Source organism: Euleptes europaea, chromosome 13, assembly GCF_029931775.1.
Source record: "Euleptes europaea isolate rEulEur1 chromosome 13, rEulEur1.hap1, whole genome shotgun sequence".
In the NCBI taxonomy this organism is placed as follows: domain Eukaryota; kingdom Metazoa; phylum Chordata; class Lepidosauria; order Squamata; family Sphaerodactylidae; genus Euleptes; species Euleptes europaea.
The window spans coordinates 31351748-31378673 of record NC_079324.1 but is presented as its reverse complement, the minus strand read 5'-3'; the positions used below and the strand labels follow the sequence as shown (position 1 = coordinate 31378673).

The 26926-nt window shown below is 44.5% G+C and overlaps 1 protein-coding gene across 2 annotated transcripts in view; it reads left to right on the top strand.

Moving 5' to 3' along the window:
• The window catches only part of AFF2 (ALF transcription elongation factor 2), a 472104-nt gene that overhangs the window by 423174 nt on the left and 22004 nt on the right, over nt 1–26926 (top strand). The window contains exons 10-16 of one of the 2 annotated variants that reach the window (XM_056859368.1): nt 1809–1971; nt 4213–5235; nt 9480–9601; nt 17303–17513; nt 19912–20048; nt 22320–22383; nt 25588–25724. In XM_056859368.1, coding sequence (XP_056715346.1) covers nt 1809–1971; nt 4213–5235; nt 9480–9601; nt 17303–17513; nt 19912–20048; nt 22320–22383; nt 25588–25724 — 1857 coding nt within the window. Of the gene's footprint in view, nt 1–1808; nt 1972–4212; nt 5236–9476; nt 9602–17302; nt 17514–19911; nt 20049–22319; nt 22384–25587; nt 25725–26926 lie in introns of both variants that reach the window. The other variant, XM_056859367.1, reaches the window with a different exon arrangement.

The window sequence follows — 26926 nt, the reverse complement described above, 5'->3', positions numbered from 1 at the left end:
GGAGCATTAAAAATTGCAGTTCTATTCAAATAAATTAATAATTTTTAAAACTATTATAAATAGGATAAATAAAGCCATGGCCAATGTGGTACACTGGTGAGAACAGGCCGTGGTAAACCTGGGATTGGATCCAGAATAGATTTTCAAGTGGCAGAATGGAATTTTCCTGCCTCCCCCCAACCGCAGGTCACTGATCTCCCAAAAATGCTGCTGGGGGGCGGGGATAGGGGACCCAGAGAAATGACATGAGGGGGCTCTGCAGTGGGAAGGGGGAATCGGTGGAAATTGACAATCTAGTCTGGATTCGGTCCCTAGGTTTAAATCCCCATTCAGCCATGAAGCTAGGACTATCCATGGCTACTAGTCATCATGAATACTAGTCATGATGCATACCTATTCTCTCCCAGATCAGAGGAGCGTGCCTATTATCTTAGGTGCTGTGGAACACAGGCAGGATAATGCTGCTGTAGTCGTCTTGTTTGTGGGCTTCCTAGAGGCACCTGGTTGGCTACTGTATGAAAAAACTGCTGGACTTGATGGACCTTGGTCTGATCCAGCATGGCCTTTCTTGTGTTCTTATGTTCTAAGCTCACAGGATGACCTTTGGCTTGTCATTTTCTGTAAGCCCTACCTGTCTTACATTGTAGTTCTGATTATATGTGGAGGAAGAGAAAACCATAAGTGATGATCCCTGACTGGTGTGTAAGAGCAGTCTGTTGTCCTCGCACACACTCCCCTTCTGGCCCCTGTGCCTGCAAACACCAACCTGAGTTCCTTGGAGAAAAGGTGGGATGAAAATGTAATAAATACAGTTAAAATAGAAAATTCTGGTGTCCGCCCACCAGAAAGGGGCAAGAGTGCTGTATCCACATCATAAACTCAGCCCTCTAAGTATTCAGATATTACAAGAAAAGGCCATCAGGAAGCAGCAGCAACCTCGCCCATCTGGTAATGTGGGAATAGGCCCTTCTGCCATGCCCCGGAGGCAAAATTCTAAGAGACACATTCCCTCTCTTACTTATGTCCAGTTCTTATAGCCCTTGCAGGCCATAGTACACAGGCGGCCAACTGCTCTGTTTTCAAGAGCCATTTTGTCCCCTGGGATGTATTTAGTCACACAAATAGACTTTTCCCGTAGATGGTTAAGCTCTACAAATTGGGGCCGCCTAGTGATAATGGTTCTACAGATGTGCAGTGCCGTGAACTCAGATATAGCCTAACCCAAGACATTACATGAAAAACCCAAAGACAGCTTAAAACATAAAGCAAGTCTTGTCTCTCACTTTGGTAAGGCGGAAATAGATTCCCTTTCTGTATAAGTGAAGCTACAAGCAAACCTTTGGTTAAAATATTGGAAGGGACACCATGGGCTAGATAAAGTTGCTGCAGGGGCCACGTCCTGCCCATAAGTCACAGGCTGGTATAGGATATTGGGCAAGAGAGTAAGTCTGCATCCACACATTGTTGGATACTGCATTATCTTTGCTTTATAGCAATCATTTGCAACTGGATTGGCTTGTCCACAGAGGATGTTTCAAATGATTGCTGTTATGCAGATGCAGCCCAAGAAAGGACTAATGAGTATGCACTGCTACACCACATATGGGGTGGTAGCAAAATAGAGCAGAGGTGAAGCAGTACCCCAGGTACCTGTCCCAATGCAGCCTGTTTGTAAAGAGAAGACCGTTGGGTGTCTCAACTGACCAAGAACTTGTTCAAGATCATGGATCAAAATGTGGTTAAATTAGTGAAGGCCAAGTTAGGATGAACAGATGGGACTAACAGAGATGTGCTATTCTCCTGTACAGTGGCCTTCCATTGACGACAACACATAACACCGTCTTAGTCCATTCCAGTGGAGGCTCTGGGAGCTCCAGTGAATCCGAGAGCAGCTCTGAATCTGATTCGGACAGTGAAACCAGCTCCAGTGACAGTGAATGCAATGAAGAGTCACGCAGCGGGACTCCAGAGGTAAAACCAAAGGGGGTTTTGCCCTCCCCTTAGGGGAAAGGGCTATGGCTATGTGGTGGAGTACATGCTTTGAATGCAGAAGCTGCCAGGTCCAGTCCTGAGCATCATCTCCATGTGAAGGATCTCAAACCGATACTGAGAGATCATTCTCTGCCTTAGAGCCTGGAAGGCAGCTGCTAGTCAGAGCAGACAGCGCTGAGCTAGATGGAAGAGCCATCTGGCTTGCCAAAGGCACTTTCATACAACCCTTTCTGAAGTTAATTCATACAGTTAGCATTGGTTTTTGCAAAGGAGTATCTCCCTACAAAACCTGAGTGTTTCTGAAGAAATAATGTAGTCCATGTGGTTACCAATTGATCAGAGAGGGGGGAAATAGTCTGATTGGGGTTTTCATTCAGCCCAGTTGCCAGACAAACCTGGGGTAAGGCTGTTTTTGTTCCCTTAGGCAGTTTTTCTTTTAGCTGCTCCCTTTAGGAGAAGAGAAATGTTTTAAATACGGGTTCTTCCCCCAGGTCTGCCCAAGGCCACTGGACTGTACCTCTCTCACTTCATCCTGGAAGACTTTGAGATGTTGAGCCATTTTTTGTTTCAAGAGTTGGTAACCCTAAATTCATGTCAACATTATTTATGTTCACCATTTCAGAGAGAAGGTGGCTGGACTTATCATGGTTATTTTTATACAGAGCATGACTTTCTTCTACTGTGAGATTACTATTACTATCTAGTCGTCTCGTAAATATCCTGCAATACCTACAGTGGATATTTAGGAATCACACTGCCAGTTCATTGCTCCATATTATTTGAAACAAAATCTACAGACAGCTGCATTGTAGAATGTATGCCCCTGAGTGTTTACGCAATCATCCCTTTGGACTGTCTTGTCCCAAAGTGGAGGCTCCCCAGTTCCTGTCGGTTTTTCCCTTGGGATTAGTTTAAAAGCTGCTCTGCCTCCTTTTTTATATTAATCGCCATCAGCCTGGTTTCCTTTTGGTTCAAGTGAAGCCAGTCTCTTTTGTACACTTTCAGCTTGTCCCAGAAAGCTCCCCAGTGCCTAAAAAATGTAAACCCTTCCTCCCAGCACAACTTTCTCATCTACGCATTGAGAGCCCTGATCTGTGCCTGTCGAGCTAGCCCTTCGCATGGAACCGGTAGCACTTCTGAGGATGCTACCTTTGAGGTCCTGGCCTTTAGCTTTCCCAATGTCATTGGTGCTACCACACACCATGACTGCCAACTCCTCCCCAGAAGTATCTGTCAGCCTATCTAAACAGCATGTGATGTCCACAACCTTCACACCAGGCAAGCAAGTTACCATGTGGTCAAAACGCCTGTCACAGACCTCTATGTTCCTAATAATGAAATCACCCACTACCAAAAGCCCACCTCTCCCCAACCCCAGAGGGCTATCCTTGGTATGAGAGGATATTGGTCTGTCACCCAAGGAAGGGGTCCCTTCTAAGAGATCCCATCCCTCTTCCATAGACTGATGCCTTTTGACCTCAAGACTCACTCTCCATAACAGCACAAGAGCTGTCTGCACAGGAGTAGGACTGTTTTGATAAGTCCCTGAAGGTCTTGTCCCCAAACTTCTCTCTCTGCCTCAGCTTCTCTGGGTTGGCAACCTTAGCCTCAAGGGATCAAACCTGCTCCCTGAGAGCTTCTTGGTATGCTTCTAAGACTGCAATTGTAAGTAGGTCTACTCAGAAATAAGTCCCATTTAACATTAAACAATCAGGAGTTCCTCTTTAAAAAAGGGTTTTGATACAAAAAAGAGTCTGTGCCTGATACCCGAGAGGCTGCCAGCTGAACCTCACTAGGCAGTTCCATGGTGTGGGGTCCACCACTGAAAATATCCTCATCTGCCCTAATGTATACCATTTGTACAAAAGAAGCAGAGTTTTCCGATCATGTGTATAAGAATTAGGGGAGGGGGACACATACAGTAAAAGAGATGTGCATTCGGGTACATGGGACCAAGCCCATGTACCTTTTAGGATGATTTAAATCCCATTCCATTGTTCTCTTAAATTCAAAAATCAATATGAAATTTGTTCACATTTCTTCTTTTTCACTGGTTTGTAATGACCTTGGAGAAAATATGTTTTTGAAACTTGCTATCCTTCTGTAGTGCCGTGTGGTAAGCAGTAGCCATTGCTCGACTAAAATAGAAGTGAGTGTTGGGAATGCAATGTTCATTTAACTTTTTGAAGGGCTGCTTGTTTATCATTTCTCCTTCTCCAGCCTGAACCCCCCTCAGCTAACAAATGGCAGCTGGATAAATGGTTGAACAAAGTCAATCCCCACAACAAGACCATCATCAGCAACCAGCATGAGAGCCACAGTGAGACTAGCTCACAATCTCAGAGCAACCCACCGATCGAGGGACAGAACAAAGGGAAGCTGAGCAGCAGCCTGGCCCTGACCGATTCCAAAGACAGGGCGCTACGTAGTCCCATCCGCGAGAAAGCCAAACCCCGGGTTGCCCAGAAAGCTCCAGCAGAAGCAAAAAGCTCGAAGCAGAAATCACCAGCTCACAATGAACCCCCCTCCCAAAGGACTACCGGGAAAAAACAACCCAAAAAGGTAGAAAGGACTTCCAGCACTGAAGACTATAATTGGCCCAAACCAAATAATACCAGCAGCACACCCAAAGAGAAGGAAATGCAAGACTCTCAAGAACAGCCAAAAGTCCGCACCAAGGTAACCGCCGGGAAGACGGCTCCGAGGAAAGAACCAAGGACGAGCGTGGGGCCTGCTCCCGAGAAGAAGAAGTACAGAGGCCCCAGCAAAACTGTCCCCAAATCCCGAGAATTCGTGGAAACGGATTCGTCCACCTCCGATTCAAACACCGACCAGGAAGAGGGGCTGCAGGCAAAGAACCTGCAGGCCTGCAGCGGCCCTGATAATAGCACTAAAGCCAAGGACTCCAGCAGCAACATCCTCAGCGTAAGTAGCCTAACAAGCAACAGCAGCAATACCTCCATGGACCAAAACGGCAACGATTTAGAGGAGCAGCTTTTCTCGCCTATCCCAATCGTGCAGAATGAACCCCTTTCCCCGCTCAAAGAGTTTGAAGAGCTCAAATATCTTTGGGTGAAAATAGACCTGAGTTTACTCTCTCGGATCCCTGGACAAGACCCCTTTGAGAGCACACCTGGGAAAGCAGAACCCCGTGAGGTTAACACGAAGCACAGGCGACAGTCCCGGGAGTCCCCGACACCAGCTGTTGAAAAACCCTCCACTAAATCAAAAAGGAAGCACAAGGTAATCCTTCTCTTTGCAGTGGATGGGGAACCATTGTTATCTCTCAGGGAAGTGAGGGTGTCAGGGCAGATCCAGTCTTTGCTCCCTTGGCCTTTTAGTCTACTTCTGGAAAGCCCTTTCTATACAGATGAAATATGTACATTGACGGAGCCGAATCCGTAATTCCCAAACCATGCTGGGGCGCATTAGTATGTGGAAGGGAAACACTTTTATGCTGTGAGAGATAGATTCTTTACAAAATTAAAGAATCCTTCGCATCTAAAGGTGCCCACCCACTGAGGAGGCTGCCTCCTGTGTCTCTGAATGATGTTGTCTTTTCCCCCCATTGGACCACTGGGAGTATTTAATTCTGCTGCATTTCCACCTCAAGTACAGGGATGCTGTTCAGTTTTGCAACCTCCACATTTTGACTCCGAAATCCTTGCTCCGTTTCGCCTCTCCCTTATGTGAAATGAACCAGTGAGTCTTTGCCTTGGTGTCATTTTCAGCTCCTTCATACCACTTTTCCCCATTAAAAAAAAAGAACAATATTTTTTGCATTAGCTGCATATAAATGGTATGGAACTTCTAGATGATGTAAAAATGACATAAAGGCAACAAATGAATCAAGACACAGAAATGAGGAAGGGTGAGAGAGAAAATCTCACAGTGGCAATCTGCAAAAACAAAGCAAAAAAAGGTGTATCTGTACATACCACTTTGGGCATGATAGGATCTTAACCGTTCTCAGAGGAAACTGCCTACTGCATCTCTGCATGAACCACTGCTTCCAGTCAGGAGGTGACTCAGGTACTGATGATGAGCTCCTCTGAGGACAGGTTAATGGCTCCTGCACACTATAATAGTAAATCTTTTTAGCCACAACAGTGAATCTGGCCCATTTTAATTCAATTAATTTGAGTAATGCTGTATAATAATCATGGTTAGTAAGATCAGAAATTTTAATACCAGAAACAAAGTTTAAAGAAAGAGGTTTGCATGGCTACCCTTCGTTTTGTGTTTGCTAAAGATAATTAGCATGCCTTTGAGAAACCGAAAGCACATTTGGGGCACAGTAATTGTCCAGATTTCCATTTCTTTGCCACTGTTTCCCAATACTTGTTCATAGGTACTCAGCATTACAACTGGGCTGTAACAATGAGGGGTGCACAATCCTCCCACTGTATAGTTCAATCAGCTCTGTCCACCATGTCTCTGCCTTCATGGTGGAGAACATTCCGCAGGAGTGGTGACAGCCTTGACAGGTATTGCCCTTTTACTGAAAAATTGTGCATCGGGGAAACAAACTGCTGTCCACAAGTATTTATCTGCTGGGGGGGGGGGCAGAGGACTGGTCTGACAGAATCAGTTTCCAAACTTTTGTGACCCTTTAATCCACTATGGGCAGTCCCCCTTATGGCTTAATGGAATCCTTGGCATATGAAAGGGTAAATTTGATTTGTAGGATATGATCCAGACTAGTCGACCTTCTCCTGTAGCCTAATTTTAGCTGCAAGGGGAGAGTCCCCCACACCACTTGCAGAGAGGTTATAGGCCTAGAAGAAGCACAGGGACACGCATCCTTCATCGTCAATAGTCTCCCCCCAGTTAAAAACCCAAGCTAAAAGACAGCAAGCGGCAGGCTATTTGTTTCCAGTTGGCCAGTCTAATGCCTTTACCTCATAATGGTACACTGCTTTCTGCGGCTAGAATTCTCTGACAGCACGTAGACAAATTTTATGTAGAGTGCTCAGCTCCTGCTGGTATCGGGAGCTGAGAGGAAGGCATGGGGTGATTCCAGGCCACCTGTCCTCTCCCTGTTTGGCCTTCTACAAAGTCTGTAAGCAGACACCCCTTCTTCGCTATAATAGAGGGTGATGATTCTCATCAGGAAGCTTAGGGCCAAATTATACAATACATCTTTAACGAGTTGTGTTTGGGTTCGCTTGACCCAACTCCCTTTCCCCTCGGTCGCACAGCAGCTCCAGGGAATGTCACCTTTAAAGTTGGCAAGAAACGAGGACACACCTTTTTCCTGAGTGCCAACAGCCTGCATGGGGGATTATTTGCATCACTTTGGAGCTGCACGTGGAGTATTACAAGCATGTGCAGCTCCAAAGGTATGCAAATGACTCCCCACCAGGACCTGTCAGCTCAGGGGAAAGGTGGTGCAGAGGCAGAAGACGACTTCTCCCCCCATGCCACTGTCCGAGTTCAAATCGGCTCCTGCAGCTGCTGTGTGACTGAGGTGAGAATGAGTTGGGTTTGGGGGAAGTGAAACCCAACTCATTAAAAAGAGTATCATGTAGTTTGGCCTTTAGGTATTGCTGATAAGCAATGGTCTCCCTTTTCATGCGTAGAGCATGCAGCCTAGAAAAACTGGATGTCTCTCCAGGTTTAGGAACCATGACTTCTTTGGAGTAAAGTTTGGAAGATCAGAGAGGACTATAATGGGAGGGAAGGGGTTAGAAGATAACTTAAGGGCTTTGTTGTGCAGTGCCCCTCTTGGGCTGTGGTTGTTATCTTTGTTTGATGGTTTGTTTTTCGCTGTCTGGAGCATTAAATCCAGATTTACTGCAAACGTAAACAGGCATGCTTCCATTAAAGTCAATAGACTGTACTTGCTTGTTGCAGTTACTGAGTTCAGCCTTTTTAATGTACATTGAAAAATGTGGGGTTTGTTACATAAACAAATGTGATTTATCAAAATGCCATTCAGTACCTTCCCATCCTCTCTTTGCAACAGCTACCTGTAAAGCAGAATCTGCTGTGACTCGAGAGACAATGCTTTATCATGTGTTTCGTGTTATTTATGCCCAGGGGGATCCTATCTTGTGGGATATGACAGCATGCTTCAAACTAAAATGTGTTTTTTAGAAAGGAAACAGAGGGTTTATATCAAAAATAAATGTTTGCTGCGTCTGTGTGGGACTTTTCTTGAATGGAAATGGCTCTACTTCTGGTCTTGTAGAGTAAAAACGGTTTCAGGATTATTATTATTTTTAAGGATGTTATCAATCTCAGCAAATGCAACAAGTACCATTGGTGCCAATTGCATGCAAAAAATGTCAGCTGTGGTGCCAGAAACAAGGGAGTGAATCCAGCCCAAAATTCAATTATAGCTTTGCTAATAATGGAATAGGAGGAATTTGCCAGACCACCTTCCCAGAGCAAAATTACACATTGGGGGTAGTTCTCTGATTATTAGTCCTGCTGGTTTTTTAAGAGAATGCAACTTCAGGAGCAGCAATTTAAAGTGAGAGACTGAGGCCAGGGGAGAGGAGGTATAACTCCTTTCCCCTTGCTACTTTCCCACCAGAATTAATCACCCTGAAGCTCCTTTCCCCCCCCCCCAGTTCAAATTTATGGGCACACATATTTCCCCCCAGTATAGGTAAGAGTGGCTGGGGTGGGGTGATTTTCATCAGGAGAAAGTATGAGGGAAGAGAGTTCAACAGCCTCTTCCCCCATACATTATGAGCTGCCCTTTTAAATCACAGCTCCCGCATCTGCATTTTGTTTAAAAAAAATAAAAATAAAACAAATAGCATGTAGTTCCACCCTGTTTCAGAGAACCAGGCTGGGTCCAACGATGGTGTCGGTTGAATCACCAGTGATTGCTTCCACTTATTCAGCATTCCCTGCCACCTCACACACACACACACACTGCTGTGACATTTGTTGGGCCTTCTGCAAGTCATCAACCTTCCAGGTTTTCCCTAGCTCTGCTCTGCGGTTTCCTGAACCTGCTTTGATAACAATCTTTTCTGAAACATGCTCATCTGAGTCAAAGGGCGGAACAGGAAAGCACAGAGAAAACCCTGTGTGGACGCGCCATCAAATGCCTTTGCGTTCACAGTGGCCATGATAGCAAACCAGGGAATTGCCGTGTAGAAGCAGCCACTCTTGGCATCGAGCAATTCTATGATTAGCTCATTGCACATCTCCCGATTGTGGTTCAAAGCTACACTGAATGAGCCACCGTCGGTACAATCCCCTTTCTGTGCTGAGTGGCAAACAGAGTATGATAGAAATGTTCGAGAGAGGTGCTGGAAAACCACGTTCAAAAACAGAAGTCCTTTTCAAGCTAAACAAAAACACAGCTGAATCTGCCTGGCTAATTTTGGCTCAACCCCGGCTGCAATTACTTGGAGGGACATACACTGTGATTGTTTTTTTTATCATCTGCAATGGTAGGGAAAGCTGGTGAGATGAGACACAGTGTTTTTAAAGCCATAATTTTCTGGTGTCTGTTGTTGAAGCAGTCGGAGAATTTGGACGCATTTGGAGAAAACAAGAAACAACGCCTGGAGGAGTCGTCTATGTCTTGTCTGCTTCCGCCCTGCATCTCTCCAATACCCAATCACAGAATAACCAACGCAAAAGAGTAAGTTTTTCCATGATATTAAGATGATCCTTTATCATCAGACTCTTCAGAATGACAGGCTGCAGAGAGGCCTGTCTTTACATTGACTCTTCCCTGTAATTAAAGAAACATTATGGTCCCTTTACAATTCACACAGCCCTTTTGCAAGCCACAATGGACCAGGACCTTTTTTATATCCGTAAAATACGATTCCCTTGCTTTATCAGTAACGAGTACTTTTGTTCATGCAGGCAGATGTTTGTCGTTCTAACCAGAACGCTAAGAAAAGGGCCATATTAATCCCATAGAATCAATTCATACCAGGATGGGTTATTGTCTCTATAGGAATCTACAAGGGTTATTGTCTCTATAGGAATCTACAAGAGTTCCTCCAAATAACCTCAAAAGAGGATGAAAACAATTTTGATACCATGTTTAGATAATGCTGTCAGACCAACCATTCTCTCACAGGGTTGTTGTGAGGATAAAATGAGGAAGGGCTGACTATGTATGCTGCCTCTAGGGTTCTCTAGAGAGGTAGTATAGATTTTTTCTAAATGAATGTATTGCGTTCTGATCTTCTTAAAGAAAGTGGGATAAAATGTACTAGATGGATTGTTACAAGCTGCAAGCTCACGTGGATGTTGTTCACAAGATATGTGCAGGTAGAATTGAACAGCCTGAAGATGCTACCTTTGATTGTTGTATGATAAGTTCTTTTAAGATTTTATCTCCTGCCATTGTCAGGCATTAGTATCCCAGTACAAATGATAGGCCTATGTGAGCACAAGCATCCTGACCCCACACAGCAACTGCCTGGCCATCTGGAGGGGCAACTGCATGGAGGAAATGGCCACGCAAACTCTCCCTCCTCATGATCAGCAACATTTGGAGAGCAGCATCGATGATCATGAGGGAGGGGGGTACGGACAACCCCTTCCTCCACATGGTCGCAACCTGCAGGCGACCAAGCAATAGTGCCCCTTCCTCCCTCCCCACATATGCAGTGAATTCATGGGGCTGTCCTCTGTACAGGCTACTTGGGGTTGGAATCAAAGTACGTTTTCCCCTCTACTGTGGAGTGAGATTCCAACAGGAATTGCCAGATAGTCTGAAATGGCCAATCCAGCAGTCTGTGCCAAATTGCAGTTTTGCACCTAGAGAATCATGCCACAGACTGCCACTCACACACCGATAGATATGACTCACATGATAACTATCACTGCAAATATTATTTTCATCCTGGTTGGACACTGGAGTAAGGAAGGAGAACAAAGAAAGGATGGCTATGTATGAGAATAGAGCACTTGGGGGTATCCAATGAAATTAATGGGCAGTAGGTTAGTAGGAACATAGGCAGCTACCTTATACTGAGTCAGAACATTGGTCCTTATAGCTCAGTACTCTACTCTGATTGGCAACAACTCTCCAGAGTCTCAGGAAACAGAGAAATCCCCCAGCATCTGTTGTGTGTGTGTTAAGTGCCATCAAGTCACTTCCGACTCATGACGACCCTATGAATGAAAGTCCTCCAAAATGTCCTATCTTTGACAGCCTTGCTCAGATCCTGCAAATTGAAGGCTGTGGCTTCCTTTATTGAGTCAATCCATCTCTTGTTGGGGCTTCCTCTTTTCCTGCTGCCCTCAACTTTTCCTAGCATGACTGTCTTTTCTAGTGACTCTTGCATTCTCATAATGTGACCAAAATACGATAGCGTCAGTTTAGTCATTTTAGCTTCTAGGGTCAGTTCAGGCTTGATTTGATCTATAACCCACTGATTTGTTTTTTTGGCAGTCCATGGTACCCGTAACACTCTCCTCCAACACCACATTTCAAAGGAGTCTATTTTCTTCCTGTCAGCTTTCTTCATCGTCCAGCTTCTGTTACCTTTTGCCTAAAGATGCTAAGGATTGAACTTAGGGCTGTCTGCATGCAAAGCATGTGCTTTGCCACTAAACTCCTGCCGCTTCCCTAGGACAGACAAAACAAAGTATTTAATGCAACATATAATATACAGAATTGGCCTCAGGATATGGTGATAGCAATTATATTAGACAGATTTTTTTCCTCAAAGGATTAAACTGGAAGTGTAGGTCTCTTGTAGTGCAATCCTAAACAGAGTTACACCCTTCTGTCTGTTGAAGACAGTGGGCTTAGAAGGATGGAACTTTTTAAGATGGCACTGTTAGCCATGGCAAGCTAAATGAACCTTTATATATAGAGGCAGTATACCTCTAAAGACCAGTTGCTGCTGGAAACAGATGTGAGAGTTCTTGCCTTTACGCCGTGCTGTTCTCATGTTCTCAAATGCATCTGCCTGGCCACTGTTGGAAATAAACAGGTCATTGTTCTGATCCTTCAAATCTCCTTTCTGCTTTTATATTAAAATGAACAAAAAAACTCACAGAAAATGGCTCAAACGCCAATATTCCTCATTTCCAGTTCTTTCCCCTCTTATTTCCCTCAAGTCTATTTAGCTAATTGTTATTACTTCTTATTTCTGTAGACATCATCCATAAAGGACCTCCCCAGTTTTATCCCTTTCTTGATTTGCAAGGATTTACTTTTGACTGATGCTCTTGTGAGCCAAGAAATCACCAATTCTTCTGGACTCTTGATTGCAGCAGCAATATTTGTGTTTATTAAGTAATCCTGAAATTAACATGTAATTGATGGCTTTAGAACCCATTGTGTACCAAAATCAGGCAGTTCCTAATCTCTTTTATAATTCTGTAATTACTAACTCCTCTTAATGCAAATGAATTAATCCAGATTTACCCTGGTTAAACCCTCTGTTTCTCAAGTGTGAAAAGGGGACAGATAGTTTGCATGGGGTTAGATGAATTTACAGAGTGTGTCTGAAATTTCCTGTGTGTCATTCCCTGAAATACTATAAATTTATCCTTCAACACAATCTATAAAAAATCTTTATTTCCTTCCTTCATCAAGCCCTAGGGATCTACCCCCATCCTGATGTTTCTTAATTTGAGCTTGTTTTCTAGGTCATTAATTTAATTCCTTAGGGCTCTGAAACCATTGGTATCCTCTGTTAAAATATAATTGTGTTCATCAATAGTTATTTCCCCTATGCTAGTTTCCTTTTCCCCTGGTCCCAGATGCTTCCAGTTGCCAAGCAAAAATTTTTGACTTCCTTATCTGTTACGCTTAACTGAGACCAGAATCACGTTACAAGTTGCTATTAATATCCCATGAGTTCATATTTAGCCCAAACCAATTGTTTGAGAATTTAGGTGATACCTGGGGAGCGTCCAATCAAATGCAAATCGTACAAATTTCTAGAAAGGGTAAAACCAGGAACACTAGCCAGTTTATAAAAGCCCAGAGCAAAGAAACAATATAGATAATTGCTAGTAGCAAGTGACTTCACTGAGGTTATATAATCAGGATGGTGCTGAATGTTCTCCCATATTGATTTTCTCACCAACATTAGTAATTGCTGAAAGAATAAAAATATTTCACCATATCCTCATCAGTGCTGTAGTTTCTCTTAGCTGCTACAGCTTTAGTGCTTTTATTTTTCTCCTTGTTCTTTGTTCTTCTTGGATTATCCAAAGGGGTGAGACTAACCAATCAGGGATCCCTTCATCATTAAGGCTTAATGGAATGTGTTGAGGTCAAAGCAATGCATAGCCAATCAGATTTGCCTGTGTGCAGATGCCAGTTCAGAGAAGGAGTAAAAGAGTGCAGTATAAATGCAACTGCGGAAGAACTGTCAAAGGGGTGGGGGGAACACCTTTTGCCACAGCTGAAAATTTCCCCATAAAATCTAAGGACTTTTGATACAGGCATAAAAGCTAGCAATTAAGTATTTCTTAAAATTCATGTTGGGCTGAAGAGGCATCAAACTGGTTGAAAAGCAAAAGTGAACACCAGGAAGTGAAACTGAGATTTGCTGATCCCATCTGTAGTGTATTGTACTCTGTCCAGTGACAGTGGCGTGCCATGAGCTTTCCCGTTTAGCACAACAACCCTGTGAGGTAGTGTGACAAGCCTCTTCTTCCTCACTTGCAAACCTTCTTCTCAGAGACTTTCTGTACAGCTTGCCTCCTTTAAACCACGTGTTATACAGACACTTCAGGCGGGCCTTCTCTGGCTAGCTGTATTAAGCCTTTTAAAGTCTCGCCAGTTTGCTGTTCTGCAATCAGCAGACTAGGTGGTGTGTCCTCCTCCACAAGCCAGTCTGGTTCCCTAGGCAATTCATGCACTGGGGCTTCTGTGTTGCAATTTCCCTCTCCCACTGAGGAGTCCTCTCTGGCTGCAGGCCTATTTTCTGACTTTTTATTCAATCTTTTGCTTTGGCTTCTGGTCACTACATTAACCTGCTCGACATATCTTGCCAAATCATTGCCAGTCAGAAGCAGAGAGGGGATTTCTCCCCACCACCCATCTCTCAATCTCCTGGCCAGTTTTTTGTGTTTGTTCTGTATGTTAGCTAAGGGCACGTTGAAATGAGGCCTCCCAGTCCCTTTGTAGCCATTCCCTTTCCTGGTAAGTACTGCTCAGGCCTCACTATCTCTGGCTTTATTAGGGTCACTCGAACTCCCGAATCTCTCCAGCCAAAGATTTTAATATGGCTCAGCCACGGCACAGTCAAGCCGCCTCCTAAGCCAGCAACCTAACAGGGATGCTCCCCCAACCCCTGTGGAACCACTGTATGTAGTTCCTTGGGCGGTGCTTACTTTTGTGCCAGCGTAAGTTCACGTCGGCAAATGTGGGCATTCCTGTGCCAGCTCCCCCCCAGGCATGCTCTCTTTAACACAGGTGCAAGCCCTTGCGCAGCTGCACCAGCGCCGAGAGCCAGCGTGGTGTGATGGTTAAGAGCGGTGGTTTGGAGTGGTGGACTCTAATCTGGAGAACCGGGTTCGATTCCCCGCTCCTCCACATGAGCGGCGGAGGCTAATCTGGTGAACTGGATTTGTTTCCCCACTCCTACACACAAAGCCAGCTGGGTGACCTTAGGCTAGTCACACTCTCTCAGCCCCACCTACCTCACAGGGTGTCTGTTGTGGGGAGGGGAAGGGAAGGTGATTGTAAGCCGGACTGACTCTTCCTTAAGTGGTAGAGAAAGTCGGCATGTAAAAACCAACTCTTCTTCTTCTTCACCCCTGCATGTTGCTCCCCGGTCTCGGCGTCAGTACCCCAGCACTGGTATAAATGCCTCTTATTCTAGCACAAGTGGCATTTATGCCAGTGCTGCCCCCACCACCTCCTGTATTCAGATGCTCTAGAATAAGATTCTCAGGTGAATTAATGAAATGACAGGAGTGCCATTTAACACCCAGTTCTAAAGTGCTTCTTTTATGCTGTCATGAAACAATAGCTGATTGGAATGATTTAGAGGAAATTAGGCATTTAACTGTGGCAGCCCCAACACCTTGTTGGAAGAAAGGTGAGATAACTTAAACAACAGATTGGTGAAATCTAGACTATAGTGTCTATGTCAAAATTGACATACTATGTTAGAAATAATTTTGGCAACACTGGATATATGTATTGAGAAATGGACAGTGTTGGTCATATTTGTAATTGTGTTTCAGGATGGTGTTCATCTATGTGTATTTGTTATAATGCTGCAATTTTTAATTTTTTCCCCAAGTTCTCTAATACGATAAAATGTTACAGATCTTCATTTAAAATTTCACTTAAAGACAGACAGATATGTCATATTAGTAAGAATGGTAATAAAACATCCGTTTGACAGCAATGGTTTTTATTTGATAATGGCTATTATTAGGCAGTAACTGAAATGGACGTCATTATCATTAAAACTGGTGGAGTGATGCAACGTACCACCAGGTGAGGCTATTGAATTTCCCCCGATCGAGAAATCAAGCCGTTTTGCTTTGCTTGTTTCTCTTTGATTTGTTGCTTTGAGGTATTGTAAATCCATAAATGTCTGACACTGACTTAAATTGACTAAGAGGGAGACATAAATTCTTGTTGACTTAATTTGCTATTGAAAATTTGAGTCAATAATCATGGAAAGTAAATGGCTGTAGAATGCAATATTAGTTGTCTAAGGAAAGATTAAAATTCAAGTAATCTTCATTGACTGGACTGGGACAGTAACTAAAATATATATATATATTAAATCCATGGCCAAATTAACATGTTAAGGAGATAAGTGGATCTATTTGCCTTTTTGGGGGGCGGGCAGCAAAGGCTGTCGTTTTTTTTAGAGAGGAAAAGTATGATTTCCGAGGACACACGACACCAGCCTTACCACTAAGACCTTTTATGCATGGCTGTTTCCCTCATAATCACCCCTCCAATGACTTTGGGTCTTTGTCTTGATTATGCATGCCGTTTCCGACCACTCTCCTCCTGCGTTTCCCCACATTTTGCCTACGTTTCCAGAGACCTGTTTTATCTTGAATTTTAAAAACACGGACAAAACGTGGGGAAATACATGGGGAAAGCGAGGTGACCTCTGATGGTCAGAAACCACATGCATAATCAAAACAAAGACTCAAAGTCATTGGAGGTGTGACTGTGAGGGACACACCCATGAATAAAAGGGCTAAGTTACATGAGGGCAGCTCTCCCAAGGGAACAGCTCTGTTGCTGTAGAAGCTGGTAGAAGAGATGTTTTCTTCCTAGAGTCACTTTGGGTGCACATCTTCTCCTCACATCTTCTTGGGTGCACGGTAAGACTATTTTATTTGTGGACGCTTTTAACAGTCTTTAAGATTCAGGAATTATCTCGGGGATGAGAGGGTCCACAGGGTTTTACTGATGGTTTTAATCTTGGAATTTTAAGCCGTCCTTGAGCCACAAGGGGATATAAAATAAACAAATTGGCCAGAGGAACAGTATCATTAAAGTAAAATGAATGAATGAATGAGTGAGTGAGTGAGTGAATGAACGAACGAACGAACAAGGGAAAGTGAACTATAATTATTTTAATAAATGATAAAGTTCCATCTGGTGGAGTTCAGAATATATAGTCCCCCAACTTCACAAAGCTTCAGCTCAGTGGAGCCTTTTAAATTCTGGCCAAGCTCACAATATGTTTTGCTGCAGCATCAGCCACACACCAGACCTACCTGCCTTCCCCCCCCCCCACTTTTGCAAGAGAAAACCTCTTACCCATGTGAAGCAGGAGGGGTCAGCAGAGGCAGAAAAGGCTTGGGAGACACAGAAGAAGCTTTCACAGGACTCTCCTAATGGAAAATGTTCTTTCCAGCATCTACCAAGCTCTTCTCGCCACTGGTATTTCATTTTCCTTCAGACAGAGGAGGGTTTTTAGTGCTTAAGAAAGCACAGAGGCTTGGCGCACGTTGTTTTAATCCACTTGTTGGTTTGCTTGAAATGCCTCAAGGAATTTTTCAGGCACTTGCAAAGGCAAGTCAATGGGAGTTTGGCCATCACTGAAGGGCTTCAAGATTGGCACTAAGTATGCCTATCTCTTCAGAGTGATTGCTATCTTTTGCATTTTATAGCATTTGCAGTCAGTTTCAGAGCTTTCATTTGGGGTGGCTCAATTATAAAGAACACACACATGGGCAGTGTAGTGGTGCCTAAGGGCAGGGACTTTGCATTTGCTGACTCATGCTACAAACGTAAAAATTAAAACCCACAGTCCTCCTGACACAGCAGATGCAGGTCACCTATGACTTATCAGGAGGTTCATCTTTGCACATGTCTATGTCAGATGAGTCCTGGCTATAACAAATGCTCCTTTTTTTTACTTCTTGGCAGCAACAACTCAGTTAAAAAGGTGACTAAGAAGAGAGAAGAGAAGCTGCTCCCCCCGCCGTTATCTCCTTTGCTAGATGAGACGGTGCCCAGACGGAACGACAGCGGCTCCTTCAGCCAAGAAAACAACCCGGCAAACCCCTTGCAGGCCAACAGCTGCTCGAAACACAGGAAAAACGAGAACAAGTCCTCTTCTAACCCAAAGGGAATCTGTGTAAGTAACCCAGAAAGTTATTAAAAGGAAACAGAGAGCAAATTCTGGCATAAGAAACTGCTGGGTGGTGATTAAAGTATCATGTCTTGGTACTGCACGAATGGTGATCCACCCTGCTGAACACAGTCCATGTGCCATGCCAAGTTCTTGACAACACACTAGTGACGTCCTTCCTTGGAGTCCTTCAGACAGTTCATATTCCTCTCCTTACCCAGGTACCCCAGGGTGTCAAGATACCTCAGCTTTACCACTGGGCCTAAAACCACCCCACAATACGCACAGATCAATATCTCATTCCGTCTGTAGAGCAACAGGATTCTCATGTGGGGAAAGATCCAAGTGGGATGCCAAGGAACCCTTCTGCCAGACACTGATTTTCAGCTTCCCTAAGGGGTTTGCCTGCACTTCTTAAATAATGTAACTAAGAAAACCAGGAAAATAATACAGGGTGAGACAGGCTTAGGTAGAATCCCCCCCCCCCAAGATCAAAACACTCTAGTTCACTGTAAGAAGGAGTTAGGTTTATTAATAAAACACTAAGAACAGAATTGCAATCAAAGAAAGAAAACGATCAAAAATAGCCCTCTATCATACTTGTCTAGCTAGTATCCTGGCTCCAGATAATCCATAACATTTCTCAGAGGCAGCAATCAAATGATCTCTCTGCCCTTCTGGCAAAAGATGTATCGTGGACTCAAGGGAACAATGTTTCTGCTTGCTCCAACTGAAGACCCTTATCCAAACCTATCTGTAAATAACAAATGAGAAACTGACAGATCTGGTTTTGCAGCCTAGCTCCACATTGCCAGCTCTGACTGGGAGCAGCTCTCAGGCATCTCAGTCAGCCATCCATGACCCCTGCTATCCATGATTCTTTACACTATATATGCTGGGGATTAAATCACGTGAACATACTTATACTGAATCAGTATACTGAATCAGATCTCAGGTGGAGGTCTTTTACATCACCTACTACCTGATCCTTTTAGCTGGAGTTGATGGGGTTTGAACCTGGGGCAGATGCTCTACCACTAAACCACAGCCCTTCCCTGGGATAATCTACCTTCAAAGCAGGTGCTCAACTATTGAGTCAATCACAAGTACATAACAAAACAAGAAATTTGATGGGCTATATTAGGCTTGGGACAGAGTTACGGACAAGCCTAGAGAAAAAAACTCCTGTCCCTTTAATAGAGGTTTAATGGGATGTTATTTACCTCTGTGTCGTGAAAAGCTTCAACTGCCCTTTCCCACACATTAAGCCTCTATTGCCCTGACCTGGATGGTCCAGGCTAGCCTGATCTCGTCAGATCTCAGAAGCTAAGCAGGGGCAGCCCTAGTTAGTATTTGGATGGGAGATCACCAAGGAATACCAGGGTTGCTATGCAGAGAAAGACACTGGCAAACCACCTCTGTTAGTCTCTTGCCTTGAAAACCCCACTGGGTCGCCATAAATCAGGTGTGACTTGACGGCACTTTACACACACACACACACACCTCTTTTAAAAAGACTGACATTTTATGCCTAGGCATTAGGAAGAATTTTCTAACAGATCGGTTCCTCAGTGGAACAGGCTTCCTCGGGAGGTGGTGAGCTCTCCTTCCCTGGATGTTTTTAAGCAGAGGCTAGATGGCCATCTATCAGCAATGCTGATTCTGTGACCTTAGGCAGATCATGAGAGGGAGGGCATCTTGGCCATCTTCTGGGCATGGAGTAGGGGTCACTGGGTGTGTGGGGAGGAGAGGTAGTTTGGAATTTCCTGCATTGTGCAGGGGGTTGGACTAGATGACCCTGGTGGTCCCTTCCAACTCTGTGATTCTATGATTCTTTCTCCAGGACTGTTGGCAACCCAATTTGGTGGGTCACACAAGTTGTGCAATGATTTGCAGAATGGAAAAAAAAGTCACTCCCCCCCCCCCGGATCCCTCTGTGTGTGTGTAACTACACCTCTATTTGATCTACCTATCTCTTTCATGCAACACTTTAATAGAATTAATATGTGATATAACTGATGCGATTTAAAAGAGGGGGTGTTGAATTATTTTCAGTGGCGGTCCCACCGTTTATATCCAGCTTCACCACTAATCATCGGAGATTGCAAAGTTTTGCCTCGCTGTTCCGTCTTCTTCCGTTTTAATAAGCAAGCGATGCTACAAGGCACCCATGCTGACATTACACCCCTTTGGAAGGGGGTGTTAATGATGCCGTGCGTGTGAGCAATCTGTAGCTGCAGCGCTTAATTAATCTGCTGAGCTTGACTTATGACATGAAGCCTGCGAGATGCAAAATATGTGCCTGGATTTTAATTCCTGAGGTGCGCCAACTCGTATTCTATGACATACGAAGGTATTATTAGCAAGCAAGGCGAAGCCGCTAATTAAAATTGCTTTCCCACAGGAGGACGACCCCCGCAGCAGGCCCGCAAACACTCTGCTTGACTCCAGCCATCTAGACAATGATATCTGGTCTGCAGCACCTGCCTTCGCCAATGGGGATCCTGAGCCGAGGAGACCTAAGATCACATTCGATGACATGTAGGTGGTGAGAGCAAAGCCATGCAATCATCTCTGGCTCAGGCTTGACACTGCTAGGGCCCTGTCGTCAAATAAGGTCTACATTCGATTATAGAAGCATGCAAATGCTCCAAGGGACGGTGGGGAAGGTTTTGCCACATGGTGTCAATTAAAGAGTGCATTTGGGTTTTTTTATATGCCGATTTTCTCTGCCACTTAATGGAGAATCAAACCAACTTACAATCACCTTCCCTTCCCCTCCTCACAACAGATACCCTGTGAGGTAGGTGGGGCTGAGAGAGGGTGACTAGTCCAAGGTCACCCAGCTGGCTTCATGTGTTGGAGCGGGGAAACAAATCCACTTCACCAGATTAGCCTCCACCGCTCATGTGGAGGAGTGGGGAATCAAACCCAGTTCTCCAGATCAGAGTCCATCACTCCAAACCACTGCTTTTAACCCTACACCACGCTGGCAGAATATAAGGATAGCCCTGAGTATCAGATCAGACGTCCATCTACTCCAGTATCCTGTGCCCACAATGGCCACTCAGATGACCTGGAATGTCCACAAATAGGTACAGAAGCTTTCCCCTCTTGATGCTTCCTAGCAATTGCTATTCAGTGGTATACTGCTTCTGAACGTGGGGTTCTGTCTAGCCATCATGGCTAGTAGACATCTATAGACTTATTCTCTGTGAATTTTATCTCCTATTGAAGATATAGCAGCCCTCACTAAATCTTGGGGCAGAGGATCCTGTAATAATACACCATGTGAAAATGGACTTCCTTTTGTCTGTCCCAAACTAACTGCCCATCAACTTCTGTTATGTTCTCACAATTTCTAGTAATTGGGTGGGTGGAAGGGAAATTTTTCAGAAAATCAAGAGCTGGCAGTTCATTAATGGATGTTAGGAGAGAGATTGGGGAAAGATGGAGCAATTTCCCACTCAGAGATTGGAGAGGAAGGGCGCATGACTCCAGACTCATATGCATGAGGCAGGCTAACTCTGTTACTTTCTCTCCTGGCCAAATAGCAGCCACCGCTGGTGTAGCTCTGCTGTTAGTTTGAATAATGTCACAGACAAGTTCTTGTTCATTTCAGTGGTAATCTGACACTGTTTTATAGTGAGTCAGTCACCGGATGCCTGTGTATCATTTGTGACAGATACACATCTTTAGACACCCATGTACAGTTTGTGTTCCCAGGAACATGTATGCAGGTATTTAAAGACTGTATGCTTATTTCAATAATTCAGCGGCAACTTGACAGCACTTTCCACCCCCAGCAGTTATGTCTGCCACATGAAGTGTGGGTCCCATTCCCATTGATCTGACTTGTGCGGTATTATCTACGCAGACTGGAGACAATTCTCTCCCCCAGTAGATGTCTTTCTCAGCTTTTCTGCTGGTGGTGTCAAGGACTGTAGCACAGACCCTATGCAATGCAAAACATTCACTTTGCCACAGAGCAGTGACCACCCAAGTATGTATGATTCCAGGCTGACCATCATCTCGGACAATTGGGGGCTTTTCTTTTCCTATTGGAAGCAAGGTTTTGCATCATTTATGATTAAGTAAGCTTCTTTTGTGGATAATGCTGACTAATTCTTTCTCCCCCGCAGAAAACATACATATATATAATTTTGTATTTTAGCTTTTCTAATGGAAGCTTGTTATGGTTAATCCCTCTGAATGGTCTCTCTTTTCCTTCTGTTCAGCAAAGTTTAATAGGCCCCTTTGGGCTTCTGGTTTCCACTGTTAGCCATTTTGCAGCCAGCTCATCAATCACAGCTTTGCATCCTGCAGCTTTGCACTGATAAGACAGAAGGGAAACAAAAATAAATGGGGCCAGTTTGTCCTGGAAACCAGTCAGCGCTTTTTATCAGCTATTTGACAACACCTGGCCCTCTGCAGGCATCATGCGGAGTCCCATGGCTTGTTTTCCTTAGCCATGACTCAGCATTAACATCTGGAATTACATACCTAAATAGTAGTTAAGGGTTAACTACAAACCAGAAAGGAAAATCATGGTTTGAAGTTAAACCGTGGTTAGGCATTACATCTTGCACTGAGTGAATTGTTGTTACGCAATCTTCCCAGAGTCTCTCTGATGTCTTGAGGTCTCACTGGTGTCTCCCTAACCATACCCTCCACAAACTAAGCCATGGTTTTACTGTGTGATCTTAACCAAGGTACAGTAATAAACCATGATAAGGACTATTTGGCTTTGGCCAATACAGAAAATGAAATCTTGTCAGCTGATTGCTGTTCTTACTGTTGTTGTTTGGTTAGGCTCCACAATGCAGATTACTACATGCAAGAGGCCAAGAAGTTAAAGCACAAAGCAGATGCCCTGGTAAGTGTCGAAGTTGCATTTTTTTAATGGCATGGCGATAGCTTAGCACTATACTGCATCTTGAAAGATATCATGATAAACCAGAGAGGACAACTTCTAATCTGTGTGCCTTATTAAATTGTGCCCTTTATTCTTGTAATTCATTGACAATGTTTGCAGAAGATCTGCAGCAATGCAGGTGGTTCTCAGGCACGTCTTTTGAATAAGTAGTAACTATCAGAAGGTTCTAAGTTGGATTTATCTATAAACCAATTTATTATTCTGATAGACAGGGTCCCCAAAACTACCTTGGCAAATGCTGGGAGATTTTGGAAGGGGGGGGGGGGCTGGGGAGGGCAGAGTTTGGGAAGATGTGATGTCACTTCCAAGTGATGCTCTAGGCTGCCTCCCTTAGTCTCTGTGGTCGTTACCATAGGGGAAATTCCTTGAGTATCACTATGTGGAGACAATTTTTTCTTTCACTCCTCAGTTCCTCAGTGGCATGAAACTGGAGCTAAGCGTGAGTAATTCCCCACCCCTGTCGTGTAAATGGGAGGCCTAGGTGGAGACAGGATCCAAACATTAAAGGGTCCCTAGAACTGTGCAGTGCAGGTTTATTCCTCTCCTAACAATCCAGTTTACTTTGCTACCTGCTGACATGGATTCACAGATTTCAGTAGGAGACACGAAAAGTTGAGTGTGCTCTTTTTTTGTACATAGCCCTATTGGGGTTTTTAGTTTTAGCCCATGATAGAATATGTTGGCAGAACCTGAAAAAGAGATCAAACCCAGGAAAAGACTTGACCCTTCACAGTAGTTGCTGGCTGACAGACTTTCATATGGCAGAAACCCAAACCAAACTCATGTTAGTATTTAGTGCCGACAGAATTCTAAATGCCATTTTAAACATAGTAAAAAGGAAGATATCTCTTCCAAGAAAGATATGGGTCAAGGAGGAAAGACAGCAAGGCAGGATGCAGAGAGATTTAAGATAGTAGAAAAGAAACCACTGTTGGATTAAGATTTCCAGGGATTTTTGGAAAAACATTTGTGAACATCTTGCGGTGGGGGGGGGGGGTCACAGGCTTCCCATTTATTTCCAAGCACAATTCAAAGCCTTGGCATTGTTCTGTAAATGACCCATGGCAAGATGCTGATGTCACTTCCAGGCACACAGGAAGTGACATCAGCACGTTAGGATGCTGATGATCACCCCCCCCCCATTTCCAGTCATTTTATCCCCCTGTCAGCCAGCTGAGCAGCAGCAGGGAAGCACACAGTGGGGGCAGGAGAGCGACAAGCCAAACCAAATGGTGTCCTCTTATTCAGCCTAGCAGGCATGGGTGTGGCTGGGTCTTTCCACCCTCCCTTGATCCACTGTGGACCTCATGCTCCTGCTCCAGATCTGGATTTTGCTTGTCACTGAACATTCATTCTTGTTGATGTGCCTGCTTGAAGGAGGTGGTCCGAGCTTCTTGCTGACAGCTGACTCCATAGGTTGAGAAGGCTCGCAGAAGCAGGCTGCCAACACATCCTGTGGCTGACTGACCTTTAATGGCACATCCGTGTTAAGTGGGCGCCGGCCTGCTGCCTGCTCTCTGCGAGCAAATGTTTACAGGCCCAGGCTCATGACAGCCTCCTCGCGCTCCCCCTCAGCGCTGCCGCACCCACGCCGCCTAATTCACTTGGCATGTCGACGAGCCTTCCATCTTGTTACCTTTGTCTGGGCCTGGCAGAATTCAGGCTGTTTCTCATGCAGCATTAATGCAAAAAGGCATCACACATCCTGTTGGTGCCTGCAGGCAGCTCTTTCCTGTCGCATGTCATTTGACATCCCCTGTGCTCTTACTGGAATTCCAAGACAGGCACTGCTTAACAGCAACTTGTTGGCCGCTTTGTATGGCCATAGCAAACCTCCCATATATCGTTTGTTAGAAGGGCTATCCTTTACTTGACCCTGTTCTTTACCCCATCCCTGCCCTTACACTTGCCAAAGGCCCTCCTCAACCACTCTATTGCTTTTCTGGATTTGGCTGCATTTTGCTATTGTCCATCTGCTAAAAATCACTGCAGCTCATTTAGCAAAGGAGGTCTTGGCCCAGCTACTGTCCCTTCTAGAGATGCCAGACTCCAGGTAGGACCTAGGGATCCCCTGGAATTACAGCGCATCTCCAGACTACAGAGATCAGTTCCCCTGGAGAAAGTGGATGTTTTGGAGGGTTGACTCTATGGCATTATATCCTGCTGAGATCCCTGTCCTCTCCAGGCTGCATCCCCAAATCTCCAGGAGTTTCCCAACCTGGCAGCCCAACCCACCCACTCCCTCCATCCCATGTCAATGTCCAGGGGAGACCTGGCAACCCTATGGCTACGTCAGCCATGCCTGTGTAGAAAACTGAACAATAGGCCCGTGGCCCTAAATGCTGAGGGGGCTGGCTGGTCCTCTGCCACCCTTTCACACCATGATTAATCTTAGATAGGATTTGGATAATTCTGAGTTGGGGCTATGTCAAATCCTCCGGGAGAGAATGAGAGGCATAGAATTTTTGGAGCTGAGGTCCCTGTCCTCCCCAGGTTCCATCTCCAAATCTCCAAGAGTTTCCCAATCTGGATCTGGCAACCCTACCCCCATCCCCCGCCTGTCCCCAGGGAAGACCTGGCAACCTTAGTTCCTACCTAGTTCCAAAGGGGGGGTGCAACATGAGGGTTCAATATAGGAAAAATCAGGCTTGTCAACAGAGCCCAAAGACATTTTTATCCTGCATTCCGGAATGCAGCAGACAGCTCTTCACATCTCCCCTCTCCTTTTGGAGAGGGCCGTGGCTCAGTGGTAGAGCATCTGCTTGGCATGCAGAAGGCCCCAGGTTCAATCCCCAGCATCTCCAGTTAAAGGGACTAGGCAAGTAGGTGATGCGGAAGACCTCTGCCTGAGACCCTGGAGAGCCACTGCCGGTCTGAGTAGACAATCCTGACTTTGATGGACCAAGGGTCTGATTCAGTATAAGGCAACTTCATGTGTGTGTTCAAAAATCTTCCCACAGTAAGCTGCACAGGGAGGGGGCATATGCTCAGAAAGACGCACATCCATATCAACAGTAGCAAGAGCAGAGTTTGGCAAAGACAGGGTCCCACTTCAGTGTGCCCTTGTGTTGATGATAATTTTAAGCTTGTTTTTAAACAAAAGCTGGAGCATCCGTTGAAGATGTGTCTTCTTTCTCTTTTCAGCTGGAAAAGTTTGGCAAAGCCGTGAATTATGCTGATGCTGCCCTTTCCTTCATTGAGTGTGGGAATGCTATGGAGCGCGATCCATTAGAGGCGAAATCTCCGTACACCATGTACTCGGAGACTGTGGAACTCATCAGGTTAATGTCTTTTCTGTGATCGTTTTCATAATCTCATTTCACTCATAATTAGAACTTGCTGCGTTTTTTAAAAGTATCGTTTCGACCTCGTTAATGATTAGTCCAAGGCATCTTTCGTCTCAGAAGTCATCATAATTAGTTCTTCTTGCCATTTTATTAATGTCATGGAAAATTTATAATTGATGGACACTGCTCTTATAAATGAGCCCCGTTAGAGGTTATAATGTGTGTGTTATATAATTTGCAATATTCATAAAATTAAAATTGAAATGTAGTGGGTGGAAGGAAAGCATAGTAATTTCTCCATTTGGCCATGACACTTGTCTTTTGAAAGGGCTAGTTTTATAATTCCAGACATTAAAGAGAGTCCATTGGGATCTTGGTTATAAAATCTGTTTTCCAGAGGTTTATAATTTGGCTGTAAAAAATTATACCAGGATGAAATTTGGCAGGTAAGGTTGCAGCTTGTGAGTACTCCTTTTGCACTTACATGCACATACACAAGTAAATTCAGTTTGCTTTCTGGAAACATAGATTCATATTTCTAGCTTAGAAATTCAGGCTGTGCCATATTTTCATGAGGTCTGCTTTTTGAAGTGAAAGTTGCCATTTTGTAGGTGGCAAAAAATTATGAAAATATCCCTGTGTTCTGTGATTTGGTGACTATTTGGTGTCATTTGGCAACCATTTTCCCTTTGCTGCTACTTCAACACTTTTTATTATTGTTTTATTATGCACTTCACTGCATGGTCCCAGCTAATAAGGTGTCACATAGTGAAAATTATTGATATCCAGGTAGCCAATCAGCTTTGGCCACATCAAGATATCACTGATAGCAAACAAAGTCTTCTCATTGCCTTCACTAACCCTACTCATGTGTTATGGCAAACACAAGTACATTCTGCCTGTACGTGCATACATTTGTTTTTAAGACCCGAAAGGACTCATTAAAGATCCTAAACAGCTCCAGATTCAGCAAACTTTGCCACTCCAGAGAAGAGCATCTGTATCTAACATAATTGCCCAATTAACCTCTTCACCAGTTCTGACAGGGACATCTGTGGCTGCAAAGATGACTCTTAAACAAAAACCTGAGGTCACCCTGAACTCTTTACACGAATTGATGACCAAAACACTTCAGGAAGTGACAGCAGTAAAGCAAGAACTGACTCAAAATACAGTGGCTATTGGACAAAATACAG